We start from the raw sequence: 14474 nt of genomic DNA, 5'->3' as shown, positions 1-14474 counted from the left end.
CATATAAACTAAGCAGAGACGTTCCTGTTAAGTATTTCTGGATTCCAAGTTCGTAGTTATTCTGATTCTGTGTTTAATGTTGATCTGAATAGTGCGTACTCCACAATTTCTGATATTACTGATAAACTAAAATAATCCTTTTCTGAAGACGTTTAAAGGTTCACAGAATGACGTCTGTCTTCCCCCAACAGAACCAGAACCTCTGGTTTGGACCCATCAGACGGAACATAAACCTGCAGTTCCGCTCTCCGCCTGTAGAGGCCAGTGTTCCTTCAGTTCACTTGGACCCGAAGCAGAACTCTCTCTGCTCTCTCAACTTTACTGTAATTATGATGATTTTCTGCTTCGATGAAACGTCTGAATGTTACAGCAGAAAAGTTTTAATTGGTTTTTATACCATCCATCCATCCATCTTCTAACTCCTGGTCCCTCAGTGGGTCAGGAAGTGCTGGTTCCTCTCCAGCTAACGTTCTGGGCGTGAGGCGGGGTCACCTGGACAGGTCACCAGTCTGTCGCAGGGCAACACACACACACACACACACACACACACACACACACACACACACACACACACACACACACACCTAGGGCCAATCTGGAGAGACCAGTTAACCTGACAGTCATGTTTCTGGACTGTGGGAGGAAACTGGAGTACCTGGAGAAAACCCACCATGCAGGGAGAACATGGAGACTCCATGCAGAAAGACCGGGGCCAGGAATCGAACCCAGAACCTTCTTGCTGCAAGGCAACAGCTCTACCCACTGCACCACTGTGCAGCCGGTTTTTATATAAATATGTAAAATAACGTAATGACCCAACAGAACCGTGTGGTTCTGGAAACCTGTTTGGACCGTGGAGGTTCTGACTCAACGTTCTGTTACATTGAATGAACCTCAGATCTACTGCCTGTTTCTGCTCAACCGAACCAAAGAGTCCAACAGAACCAAACCAAAGTCCTGTTGCGTTAACGGGACTCTAACGCCGCCAATCAGTGGGGGGGAGGAGGGGGAGGGTCCCGCTGATTGGCCTCCCCCCCCTGATTGGCCTTCGGTGGTCATCAGCGACATGAGCAGCAGCTTCTGCCTGCTGCTGAAGCTGCATCTGCTCGGCTCTCCAGGAAGAGGAGCGCTGACGAATCACCGCTGGATGCCGTTTCCTAGGCGACGGTGAAGTACGCAGTTCCTGTAAACCTGATGATTTATCAGATAATTCCTGCTGCACATTAAAGCAGGTCAGAGAAAAGATGCTGAGATCATCTGTGCTCCGACCTCAGAGCGACCACATCCAAGCTGTGACATCACCGCGGGGGGCGTGGCCACAGCAGTCACCTCAGTTCAGACTCCCACGGGCAGGTGAAGATAAGATCAGATGAACTTTCCTGATCTCAGTCAGACGGACCAAAGCGCTGCGGCAGCAGAGCAACCAGCAGATGTGTAGTACCGATAAGGAAGTCAGCATGAAGCAGAAACCAGCTGAGGGGCTGACAGGAAGCGCCGCGCCGCGCCGCGCCGCGCCGCGCGGCAACACGAACTACTGCAGCGACTCAGTCTGGACTGAAAAAATAGCTTCACTTGTGAACAAAATGTTCAGCTGCTCCAGTCACACATTTGAACAATAAACTATCTATCTAGATCTATATAGATCCACGTAGTTCCATCAAACCGCTCCACAAACAGCTTTAATCACGATGGTAACTAGACAATGATCACGATCCAGCTGTGATTTACTGCGTTCACACCGCAGACTTCAAGCTCCGGTTTGGCAGGAATCGGATTTTCTTTTTCCATTTTACTAATTAAACCCGACCGCAGCCACACGACCCAAAGGATGTGCAGAAGAAGAACGCAGTCACCGCCCTGCGGCGCTGTGTTGGGGGCGGTAAAGATGCCCGCCGCCCTGCGGCCCTGTGTTGGGGGCGGTAAAGATGGCCGCCGCCCTGCGGCGCTGTGTTGGAGGCGGTAAAGATGGCCGCCGCCCTGCGCCGCTGTGTTGGAGGCGGTAAAGATGGCCGCCGCCCTGCGGCGCTGTGTTGGAGGCGGTAAAGATGGCCGCCGCCCTGCGCCGCTGTGTTGGGGGCGGTAAAGATGGCCGCCGCCCTGCGGCGCTGTGTTGGGGGCGGTAAAGATGGCCGCCGCCCTGCGGCGCTGTGTTGGGGGCGGTAAAGATGGCCGCCGCCCTGCGCCGCTGTGTTGGAGGCGGTAAAGATGGCCGCCGCCCTGCGGCGCTGTGTTGGAGGCGGTAAAGATGGCCGCCGCCCTGCGGCGCTGTGTTGGGGGCGGTAAAGATGGCCGCCGCCCTGCGGCGCTGTGTTGGGGGCGGTAAAGATGGCCGCCGCCCTGCGGCGCTGTGTTGGGGGCGGTAAAGATGTCACTTTGAAAACTATCAGATGTATTTCCACAGGTGGAAGTGGAACCGGTGGGATTTTGTTTGGGGTGTACAGATCGGAGTGGGCTCCTCTGCAGAGGAAAAGCCGGATCTCGTTTGGCTGCTGCTGCGTTCGACACTTTGACCTTTGGGAACGAAGCTGACCGTCTAAACGTCAACCCCATCTGTCAGCCATCAGCTGAGATTTTACTTTGAAAATCACCAACTGTGTCTTAAAAACAGACACGAGGTGAAGAGATGCTCCAAACATCTGTCCATGTTTTCTTCGTCTGGGGGACAGTCTGTCTCCTGGAGTCTCGGTCCAGTCCGGGGAAACGTCCAGGTCCAAGACCCGGTGCTCCGTCAGATCGTCATACTTTATTAGCAGCTGTCTGACATCCAGTTTCACGGTGTGTGTTGTAGTGGCTGCAGTTTTAGCTCCTCCTGCTTTAAATAAACTTCTATCCAGTCATCAAAACAGTTTATTGACTTATTTTTGTCGTAACTTGTTGTGTTTGCTGAACCGACAGACGTCTTAATGCGCAGGCAGCATCTGATGATCTGACAGAACCCTGGTCCAGATCCAGAACCCTGGTCCAGATCCAGAACACCGGTCCAGATCCAGAACCCTGGTCCAGATCCAGAACCCCGGTCCAGATCCAGAACCCTGGTCCAGATCCAGAACGCCGGTCCAGATCCAGAACACCGGTCCAGATCCAGAACACCGGTCCAGATCCAGAACCCTGGTCCAGATCCAGAACCCTGGTCCAGATCCAGAACCCGGGTCCAGATCCAGAACCCGGGTCCAGATCCAGAACGCAGGTCCAGATCCAGAACCCTGGTCCAGATCCAGAACCCTGGTCCAGATCCAGAACCCTGGTCCAGAACCCTGCAGTCTGACTTCCTGTTCTCTCTGTGGAAGAACCGTGGTCCGATCTTCTTCCTGGTGTTGGTTCGGATCCTCCTCACCTCTCTAAAGGTCCCACCACGGCATTTCAATCAGCTTGAGTCTGGACTTCGACTAGGCCACTGTGTCTGCTGCCGATGAGCTGCTGTGACTGGTCCAGTCAGGAACTGCAGGCCTGTGGGAGTCAGTCAGGCCCACACCATCACTCTGCCACCACCATGCCTGACAGCGTCGGCTTCTCCTGAGCTGCTGGTTTCCTCCATCTTGGTCCAACGTTTCTGCTCTGGTCTCATCTGCTCTGCATCCAGATGTGGCTCTACCAACCTCAGGCCGGCGGCCATCTTGTTTCTAGAGAGAGGCTTTCTGTGTGATGACCTTTAACCTTTAACCTGCTATCTTGGGGTCTTTGCTGAGCAGCAGCAGCTTGCCGGCATTAACCAGCAGGAGATCCTCCTCAGATCTTTAGAGCATATTATTTTATCTTGTTTCTGCTGAGAGTCGGCGGTTCTGATTGGTTCTGATTGGTTCTGATGGGTTCCGATGCGTTCCGATCGGTGCCGCTGGGGTGAAACCAGGACAAATGGGCGAGACGATCCTCGGCTTCTGGAATCGGCAGCGTCAGCATCATGCTGACTGTCACAGAGTCAGAGATCAGAGGCTTCAGGATCTGGGTCATTGATCCAGATGATCAGAACCGGCAGGATCCAATCCTCCATCAGCGCCGGGGCAGCAGGCTCTGATGGATGGTTGGATGCATGATGGATGGATGCTGGATGGATGGATGCATGATGGATGGATGCTGGATGATGTGCTCTGCTGTGACTCAGTCTGTAGGAGTTTCTCTGTTTTTGGGTTTTTCTCACAGATAGATGCTAATCAGCAGACAGGAAGTTGATCAGCTTTATCAGATGGACGCTCTGATAGGAGGAATCTCCCCGATCGGTTATCTGACCCCAGATCAGATCTGATGGTCATAAATAAGCTGATCTGACAGCAGATGAATCAGAACCTGACCAGAACACAGAGGAGCCGACATGCTGCTGCTTCGCCGCGCCGCCGACACGCTGCTGGTGAGAATCATGGCTGCCGAACTCTGACTGCTCTGTGGCTGACGCCGTTCGGTTCTGTCAGGGAGGGAGCCCAGACCCGCTTCTGGTTCTGAAGGAACCTAGAGCTGGAAAACAGCTGCTGTGTTTAGAGCTCAGGATGACGCTAAGATTAAGATTCATAAGACAGAAAGTACCAGAACCGGGTCAGGAACCAACCGGGCTTTAGGAAGGGCAGTAGCCCAGGGCCGCCACGCTTTGGGCGGCTCAAACATCATACTTTATATAAAGCTAACAGGCCGACAGCAGGTGAGTCAAATTCATATTTTGGGATTTTTATTAACATATATCGTCCAGATATCAAACGTGGCTAAAACCGGAGATTTAGACCAACATCCGAGCTAAATATGACAACTAAATGTTAAAGCTAAATATGACAGCTAAATGTTAAAGCTAAATATGACAGCTAAATGTTAAAGCTAAATATGACAGCTAAATGTTAAAGCTAAATATGACAGCTAAATGTTAAAGCTAAATATGACAACTAAATGTTAAAGCTAAATACGACAGCTAAATGTTAAAGCTAAATACGACAGCTAAATGTTAAAGCTAAATACGACAGCTAAATGTTAAAGCTAAATATGACAGCTAAATGTTAAAGCTAAATATGACAGCTAAATGTTAAAGCTAAATACGACAGCTAAATGTTAAAGCTAAATACGACAGCTAAATGTTAAAGCTAAATACGACAACTAAATGTTAAAGCTAAATACGACAGCTAAATGTTAAAGCTAAATATGACAGCTAAATGTTAAAGCTAAATATGACAGCTAAATGTTAAAGCTAAATATGACAACTAAATGTTAAAGCTAAATATGACAGCTAAATGTTAAAGCTAAATATGACAGCTAAATGTTAAAGCTAAATATGACAGCTAAATGTTAAAGCTAAATATGACAGCTAAATGTTAAAGCTAAATATGACAGCTAAATGTTAAAGCTAAATATGACAGCTAAATGTTAAAGCTAAATATGACAGCTAAATGTTAAAGCTAAATATGACAACTAAATGTTAAAGCTAAATATGACAGCTAAATGTTAAAGCTAAATATGACAGCTAAATGTTAAAGCTAAATATGACAGCTAAATGTTAAAGCTAAATATGACAGCTAAATGTTAAAGCTAAATATGACAGCTAAATGTTAAAGCTAAATATGACAGCTAAATGTTAAAGCTAAATATGACAACTAAATGTTAAAGCTAAATATGACAACTAAATGTTAAAGCTAAATATGAAAGCTATGTTTTAAAGCTGAGGCCCCCGGCGGGTTCTGGCCCCAGGCGGGTTCCGGCCCCAGGTGGGTTCCGGCCCCAGGCGGGTTCCGGCCCCAGGTGGGTTGTGGCCCCCGGCGGGTTCTGGCCCCAGGTGGGTTCCGGCCCCAGGCGGGTTCCGGCCCCCGGCCTTCTGGATCCGGCTCTGGACAGGAATGTTGGCAAAACCAAACTCCGACTGAACAGCAACCGATGACATGAGGTCAGACAGGCGAGGAAATAATATAGAAATATGAAGCATAAACAAATAAATGAGATAAAAATATTAATGATGGAGTTATAGATTAACTAGTCATTAAGTGATCAGATTAAATGTCTTATTACCGAATCTGAGATCAATAGCTGATTTCATTAAATCATTGGTTTAATATCATTATTGGCTTATTTCAATCAGAACTCAGATCGATAGATTTATGGATTTCACTTCATCCGTGATTCTCTGGGATTTTGTTCTGAAAGATTTTAGTTTCTATTAAATTATTGTTGAGCCTCGATGCATCCAGCCTGAAGGAGGGTGTACTTACTTTCTGCCAGGAAGGTCTCAGGATGCAGCGCCAGCTGTGGAGACAAGCAGTCGGAGAGCGTCTGCCCAACCGGGTCCAGATGGGTCGGACCGGGTTCAAACGGGTCGGACCGGGTCCGACCCGTTTGAACCCGGTCTGACCCTTCTGGACCAGTCCGACCCGTTCGGACCCGGTCCGACCCATCTGGACCCGGTCCGACCCGTTTCACTGCAAAAGCACTAAATCTTACCAAAGTATTTCTCTCCCATTTGGTTCAGTTGGAGATTTTTGCACTGAAACTCGGAGAACGGTTCGATGTTCTGGTCGTCTTGGACCGGGCCGGACCGGGTCAGACCAGGTCGGACCCGGTTGGTCTGCTGATATTTGTGTTTAATTGGAAACTGTAAAAATAGTCTGAGTTTGGAGATGAATACCATTAATACCGTCCAGGTCCAGGTCCAGGTTCTGGTTCTGGTTCTGGTTCAGGTCCTGGTTCTGGTCCTGGTCCAGGTCCTGGTTCTGGTCCAGGTTCTGGTCCAGGTCCTGGTCCAGGTTCTGGTTCTGGTCCTGGTTCTGGTCCAGGTTCTGGTTCTGGTCCTGGTCCAGGTTCTGGCCCTGGTCCAGGTCCAGGTTCTGGTTCTGGTTCTGGCCCAGCTGACCCCGCTCTGTGCCCCTCAGGTCCTGTGCAGTGCATTGTGGGTAATCTCCGGGCAGCTGCCCTGTGACTCCACGCTGGTTTTCTCCGACGTTCCTCCGGCTGGAGGAAACGGGAACGTCCATCAGCGCTCGCTGTCGCCGTGGAGCTGGAGGTGGGTCCAGCAGAACCTCTGGTTCCGGTCCTGGTTCTGGTTCTGACGCTGCCCTCTGCCCCTGCAGGTCCAGCACGGTGAAGAACCGGATCCCGTCCACCATCTGGGAGGCCAGCTGCAGCACCAAGTTCTGCTCCGGACCCAAACCGGGTCAGGAGGGAGAACACGACTGGAACTCTGTCCCGATCCACCAGAACATTCTGGTTCTGACCCGGATGGAGGGCAGCCGCTGCTACAACGCCTCCTACCTCTCAGTGGCAGTGGGCTGCACCTGCGTCCGGGCCAGCACCGAGCAGAACTAGAGACCGGAACCAGAACCGGAACCGAGCAGAATTAGAGACCGGAACCAGCACCGACCAGTACCAGAACCAGAACTCTATGGTTGAGTAGTTTGATGGAAACGGTTCTGAATCCAGTTTGATGTTCTGGTTCGACCCGGTTCCTCTGAGGTCCGGTCCTCCTGGTTCCGATCCGTTCTGTTCAGAACTCTGACGGCTCCTCTTCCTCCTCTGAGCTCTGCGTTTCCATAGATACCGATATTTTCTGGTTCTGATCAAATTTATGAACACGGACTCGGACAGAACCGCCGTCGTCCGGCCCGGTTCTGAACCTTTATGGTTCAGAACCGCAGATTTTCCCATTCCTCGCTGAACTCGGTTCTGTTTGTGGTTCTGATTCTAAAATGTTCTGTTTATTATTCAGATCCTTTGGACTCTTTCTGAACAGAAATGCTGGAAAATATAAAGATGTTGAATCTTTATTTGGGTTCTAATCCGGTTCTGGTTCTGGTCCAGCTGAAGTTCTGTTTGAATGTTTTTTAATTCTTTAATTTCATACAAATAAACTGAAGAAATGTGAATAAAATCCATCCAGTTCTGTTTGTTAGCGTCAGGTTCTGAACCGGTTCTGAACCGGTTCTGAACCGGTTCAGAACCGGTTCTGGTTCTGAACCGGTTCTGAACCGGTTCTGGTTCTTTGGGTTTATCGGTTGATTTGAGGTTTTCCTTTTCTCTCATATCTTCTGGTTTCACTGACTGGCTGTTGGTTGAATTATTATATTTATTACATTAAAACGTAACTACAGCAGAACTTTATTACAGTAACACGGAACCACCAGCAGGGGGAAGCAAATCCCGCGAGGCTGTAAGCAGCTTCCTTTAAACTCGGTTTTCCAGCAGGTTCGCTGCTTTGGTTCAGGCTTTAAAGGAAAACTGGAGAGAAAATGGAGAGAAACTGGAGAGAAACTGGAGATCTACACGTCTAGAGGAATTCTTCATAACCTGGAAAATACTGTACAGCTGTGAACAGACCTGTAGCCAAGCTGGATATTTTTCATAGATACATAAATTCTTAATCTCCTGAGAGACACGCAGGGGCTCAACGATGCTGTAATATTCAATAAAAACAGCAAAAAATATAAGTTAACAGGAGTTTTGTGAAAACATTGCAAAGCTTTAAGGCAGAACTATAGAAAGTGGTTTGTTCTTTTAAAGTATGGCCGCCAGGGGGCGCTGTGCGGGCCTCAGAAAGTTGGCAGGAAATGAGGTAAATAAAAGCCAATGAATTTTCAATCTTAAACATTTTATCATTATTTTGTTCTGTTTTTCAATCACTTTAAAAATAAAATCTTTTTTAAAATAACTGATTTACATACTACATCTCCTTCTCACTTTCCAAATGGCTGCCAGTGAAGCTATGCTAGCCTTGGTTCTCAAGGTAGCATAGCATAGCATAGCATAGCGAGACCAAACTGGAAAACTTTCTGATAAGAAAAAGACCAAACGAGCCGCCCGGCAGCCCCGCCGTGAAGGAAACGACTGTGGAAATGAAATCTGATGGGATTACCATCAAATATTACACGTTTGCTTAGAATCAAGAGGGGATGGATGTGATGACCATCCAACATTTAGCCCACCAATCAAACTCAAAATACAGATACTAGCATTAGCTGCACATGCTAGCCCAAACTAGTTAGCATTAGCTATAAGCAGCCCCCATTTCACTCACCGCTCAGTGAAAACCAAACTTCACGGTTCGCTGGTTCGGGTCAGGATTCATTTTCATATAATGAGCTTTAAGGCGAATAAAGGGACAGAAACAAGAAGCTGATTGGATGTTCAGACCTGCAGCTGATGATGATGATGATGATGATGATGATGATGGTGATGATGATGATGGGACACCTGAAGCCTGTATCTTTATCAGCTTCACCACATTTCCGTTCCAGATATCTGAAACTGGGTCTCTAATCATGTTTTCAGTCTCTAATTACATTCTGACCGGTATAAATGACGTCAGACTTACAATTAATTTGCATGGAAAATTAATGCAAATTAATGTTCCATCCATTAATTTTCCTCACCAGTAAATTTGAGACGTCTCGGTTTTTGTCCCGGTTAGTAAATCTGAGTAATTCTTGAAGTAACTTTGTGTCAAGTCATCACTTGCTTGAAATAGCTGATAACATCACTGACATCTTTAGTAATTATTCTGTTAAAACGTCACAGATTTACACATCACTTTGAAATTGAAACAATAAAAAAGTATTTTAAAAGTATTTAGAAATCGTTTTCATCTTGGGTCGCCTGCAGAACTTTAGCTAAACTTGGTGGAATAATATTTTACTGAAATGTTGGTTTTCTGTTTGTTTGACCTGAGGAAGCATTTCTGCAGTTGGTCCATTTGTTGCTCACAGTGGATCCACCGGTCACTAGTTAATCTAACCAACATGCCACTGACTCAAACAGGAGCGAACCTGGTCAGCAGAGGCTCCATGTGTATTGAACCACAGTGACACCTAGTGGTCACACCGTGACACAGACCTTGTTTTATGGCTCTTATGGGATGTTTAGATGAATAATTATGAACTTCTCCTCGTCTCAGTGGCGCAACTACACATTATTCAGGTGGATGCAAAAACATAGATCGGCGCCCCCCCCCCCCCCCCCCCCCCGACCGAGGGACGGGACGTCAGGGTGAAGGAGCGACGCTCACCCAGCACCCCCCCCCCCCCCGCCCCCCCCCCCGAGGCGACGATACGTGAAGGGTAAAACTCGCTACATTTACCTCGTTATGTGCGCGAGGTGAAGGAGCGTAAGGCGCGCATTAGTGTACGGGAAAACATCATCGGCGCGCCGCCCCCTCCAGACGGGGTTTTGGCGCCCCCTCTGGTGCTGCGCCCCTATGCGTTGCATACCCTGCATACCCACTTTTTGCGCCACTGCCTCGTCTCCTATCTTTTTTTAAAATCCTGCTGAGTTTTTCCACTCTGAAGCGTTTTATGATCATTTTATGCAGGCAGATTTTTGGACAACTAATTTCTTAACTCTTATATCTTTTTTTTTTTTTTTTTTTAATTTTCAAAGAACTTTATTAAAGTTAAATTAGTATACATCAAAATAACATAGTGAAGTATACAACACAACAGTAAACAGAACAGCAGTAAACAGAACAGCCAGGGGTGGTTAGATAAGAACATGCAAAGACGTACAAATTGAAATTGTCCTTAAAGCCTTTTCATTTGTAGATTCTGCTATTGATTTGATATATAGTTCCATATCTTTAATAAAAAGAGAGAAACAAAGTGTTTTATTAGCAAATTTGCATTTATGAATGTAAAATTTAGCAAAGAGTATTAGCAGGTTTATTATAAAGAAATGTTTAGCATCCTTCTTATGGAACCTATAGAAACAAAATAAAACATTTTCCCAGCATAAGGAAAAATTCTGTAAAATATGGTCATTAATAAACCTGCTAAATTCTGACCAGAACCTTTGTGTAAAAGAGCAGAGCCAAAAGAGATGCGTAACAGTTTCTGGATGGCCCTCACAGAAACTGCAATTAGTGTTTATGTCTCTCTTAAATTTTATCATATAGTGCTTAGCAGGATAAATTCTATGGAGAATTTTAAATGACACTTCCTTCACCTTGTTTATAATTAAGTATTTATGGGGGATCATCCAAACTGTTTTCCAGTGAATATCTGGGATATAACGGCTCCAGTAAATTGTTATAGCTGGGCGAGAAACAATCATTTCTTGGAACAATCTGCGTATTTATTCTCTCATTGCTTTTCTTAAATTCCAGTGAAAAGCAGATTTTACCCAGAGATGATTCGGCTGGATCAGGGATACCAGGTGGAACAGACAGACTATAATTAGTGTTTTTAAATAACATTAAGGTGCCCAAAGGTATAGCATTGATCACCATTGAAAATTCCTGGAAACTAACTGGAAAATTATATATTGAGCAAAATTCATCATAATTGATTAATCGTCCTTCCTTATTAATCAGCTGAGCCACCAGTAGAATCCCATTTTGAACCCACGTTTCAAGATAGAGTGACCTATTTTTAAATAAAATATCTCTGTTGTTCCAGATGAGGTATTTGTGAGGCGAGAAGTTATGTTTATAGATGAGCATCCACGCTAAGAGCACCTGCTTATGGAAAGATGAGAGTTTTACAGGAAGTTTCTCAACATTGTAATTACTACTTAAGATGAGGTTGAAGCCACCAAAGCGCGAGAAAATGTGATCTGGTATGAAGTTCCAGACAGAGGTTGGATTCTTCAGGAAGTGTTTAGCCCATTTAATTTTGAATGTGTTGTTTAGGGTAGAGAAATCCAGAAAGTTAAGTCCACCTGATTCATAATTATTCATAATAACAGTTTTTTTGATATAGTGTGTACGATTTTTCCATATAAAATTAAGAAGCATACGATCAATATCTTTACAGATTTTGTTGTCTAAATGTAAGGGGAGAGCAGCGTATGTCAGTCGGGATAATCCTTCTGCTTTAGTAATCAACACTCTTCCTTTTAGAGATAAGTCCCTCTGAAGCCACTGGTTTAGTTTATTTTTGGTTTTCTGTATAATTGGTATCAAATTAGAGGAGCATCTTAATTTCTGGTCTTTAGAGATTAAAATTCCTAAATATGTAACTTCTTGTTTAACAGGAATATTGCAAATATTGTTAGTATGACAATCCTTTATTGCAAGCAATTCACATTTTTTTAAATGTAAACATAAACCGGAGGCCTTGGAAAAAGTATTGATCACCTCTAAGGCCAGAGGGATCTGGTTTGCATTCCTTAAAAATAGTGTAGTGTCATCAGCCAGCTGGCTGATTATGAGCTCTTTATTAGCTATGCTGATTCCTTGTATGGCACTGTTGGAGACATGAGTGGTAAGGATTTGAGAGCAAAGTAAGAATAAATATGGTGAAACAGGACATCCTTGTCGAATACCACGTTTTAGGATAAATCTAGGGGTGGAGCCGTTTGGCAATTTAATAGCACTATTGCAATTGGAGTATAATGTTTTGACAGCGTTACAAAAAAACGGGCCAAAACCAAATTTTTTTAAAGATTGAAAAATGAATTGATGTTCGATTGTGTCAAAGGCCTTATAGAAATCCAGGAAAAGAATAAAACTCTCATCAGGCACCAAATATGAATAATCAAGTAAGTCTAGAACTAGTCTAATGTTGTTAGAGATGTGTCTGTTTCTCATAAAGCCTGACTGTGTCTCATCAATAACTGTGTCCAAAACCTCTTTAATTCTGCTAGCAAGTATTGAAGCCATAATCTTATAATCATTGTTGAGTAGACTTATAGGTCTCCAATTATCAATAAAGAGTGGGTCTTTGTTTGGTTTTGGAATGAGTGTTATAAGGCCTTGAGTCAGGGTGGGAGGGAGAGAGTTGTTTTCTACGCTTTCTAAAATACCTGTAAGAGGAATGGAGCTATATGAATAGAGAATGATTGATAAAACTCAGCAGATAAACCATCTGTGCCGGGGGATTTATTGGCCTTCAGTGCATTGATGCATTTAGAAACTTCCTCCACTGTAAATGGGCTGTCACAGTAGTTTTTATCTTCTACATCAATAGTTTTTAAATTTTTGACATTGTTAAGAAAAGATACTGAAATATCTTTATTATATTTTGAGCTGTATAGATTAGAGTAAAATTTGGAACAAAAAGTTGCAATTTCCTTAGGATTGTTGGAGATAGTGTCATTAATATTTAGTTGGTAAATAGAGTTTATTTTGGATTTGTATTTTTCAAGCCTAAAAAAGTAAGCAGAATTTAGTTCTCCTTCTTCCAGCCATCGTTTCCTGGATCTGATGAAGGCGCCTTCAGCCTTGTGTTTATACAAGGCATCCAGTTTGTTCTGTTGTTCTATTAAATTTAATTTATCTTCCTCTGAAACTTCTTCTGGGGGTTTTAGGTAATAGGAGGTGATCTTGCTTATGACTTCTTCCTCCTCAGCTTTCTTGAATTTAGAAATCTGACTTCCATAATGTCTTAAAAATTTGCCAATTTCAAATTTGAAAAGTTCCCAATTATTGCAGAAAGACCTTTCCTTGTTAGCCTTATTCCAATAATATAAAATTAATTTATTAATATGAACTTTAACTATTTCATGCTTAAGCAAGGAATTATTTAGTTTCCAGTAAGCACATTTGTAAGGTGTATTATCAGGAGTATAAATTCGGATGCTAATGCGAACAGCTCTATGATCAGTAAGAGGGGAGGCAAGTATGTTAACCACAATATTGTCTTTATTAATACATTTAGAAATAAGCCAAAAATCTATCCGGGATTGTCTGGAACCTATTTTATTGCTCCATGTAAAGATTTTGTCGTCTGGGAATTTTTCTCTCCATATATCTACAATATTAAATTTCTCCATAAAATTTTTTAAATTTGCACTGTATGAGGTCTACTGCTTCGGAGGCCATCTATCAATTGAATTGTCTAAGGCAATGTTAAAGTCCCCACCAATTAGGATGACTGAGTTTGGGTATTTGGAAAGCCAAAAGGTAAGTCTGTCTTCTAAAGATTCGAATAGTTTGTTGTTTTCCGTTATATTATTATAACCGTATATATTAACTACAATAAAGGTATTGTTAAGGCATTCAATTACTGAGCAGATGTAGTGACCTAGAGTGTCGCAATCAGTATGTAAAATAGATCCAGAGAAATGATTTTTAAGTGTGGCGACACCAGCGGAGCGCTCAGATCCGTGACTTAACCACATTTCATTTCCCCACTGGGATTTCCAGAAATTACCATCAGAAGATGTAGAATGACTCTCTTGAAAGAAACAAACATCTGTTTTAAGTTGTTTGGCAAATAAGAATAATGCTTTGCGTTTAGTTGTTTGTCTCAACCCCCTGGCATTGAGAGATACTAACGAAACGGACAAAGTTACTTGAAAAGAGTAACAAAGAATAAAGAACAAGATCTAAACTTTTAAAGATAAAGTTGTGTTCACAAAGAAAGGGGACCGATAGCTGCACACTTTAAGTAATAAAGCGGTAAGTAGCCTGATTAAATATTTACAAGAGAAACAAAGGAAAAGTAGCACTATGCCATCTATTTTGGTTTAACTATAGTATTTTAGGATCTTACAAGAACAAGGAAAGTCTTCAAAACTAAATTATATATTGACTAAAGGAGAAAATATAATGTCAAAAAGGAACGAAAAATGAAAGCAGAGTGTAGACC

The 14474-nt window shown here is 44.0% G+C and overlaps 2 protein-coding genes across 2 annotated transcripts in view; one reads left to right on the top strand and one right to left on the bottom strand.

The window, feature by feature from the left end:
* il17a/f1 (interleukin 17a/f1) overlaps positions 1-14474 on the bottom strand; it is a 39399-nt gene that overhangs the window by 8319 nt on the left and 16606 nt on the right. The window lies entirely within an intron of this gene.
* Positions 4287-7838, top strand: il17a/f2 (interleukin 17a/f2). Its single transcript, XM_017303114.2, has 3 exons — positions 4287-4342; positions 6831-6961; positions 7029-7838. The coding sequence occupies exons 1-3, from the start codon at positions 4307-4309 to the stop codon at positions 7261-7263; spliced, it is 402 nt and encodes a 133-aa protein (XP_017158603.1). The 5' UTR covers positions 4287-4306; the 3' UTR covers positions 7264-7838.

The sequence above is a fragment of the Poecilia reticulata genome, chromosome 3 (assembly GCF_904066995.2).
Source record: "Poecilia reticulata chromosome 3, P_reticulata-male-v2, whole genome shotgun sequence".
Classification (NCBI taxonomy): domain Eukaryota; kingdom Metazoa; phylum Chordata; class Actinopteri; order Cyprinodontiformes; family Poeciliidae; genus Poecilia; species Poecilia reticulata.
The sequence above is the reverse complement of the archived record's forward strand: the minus strand, read 5'-3'. Positions and strand labels throughout refer to the sequence as shown.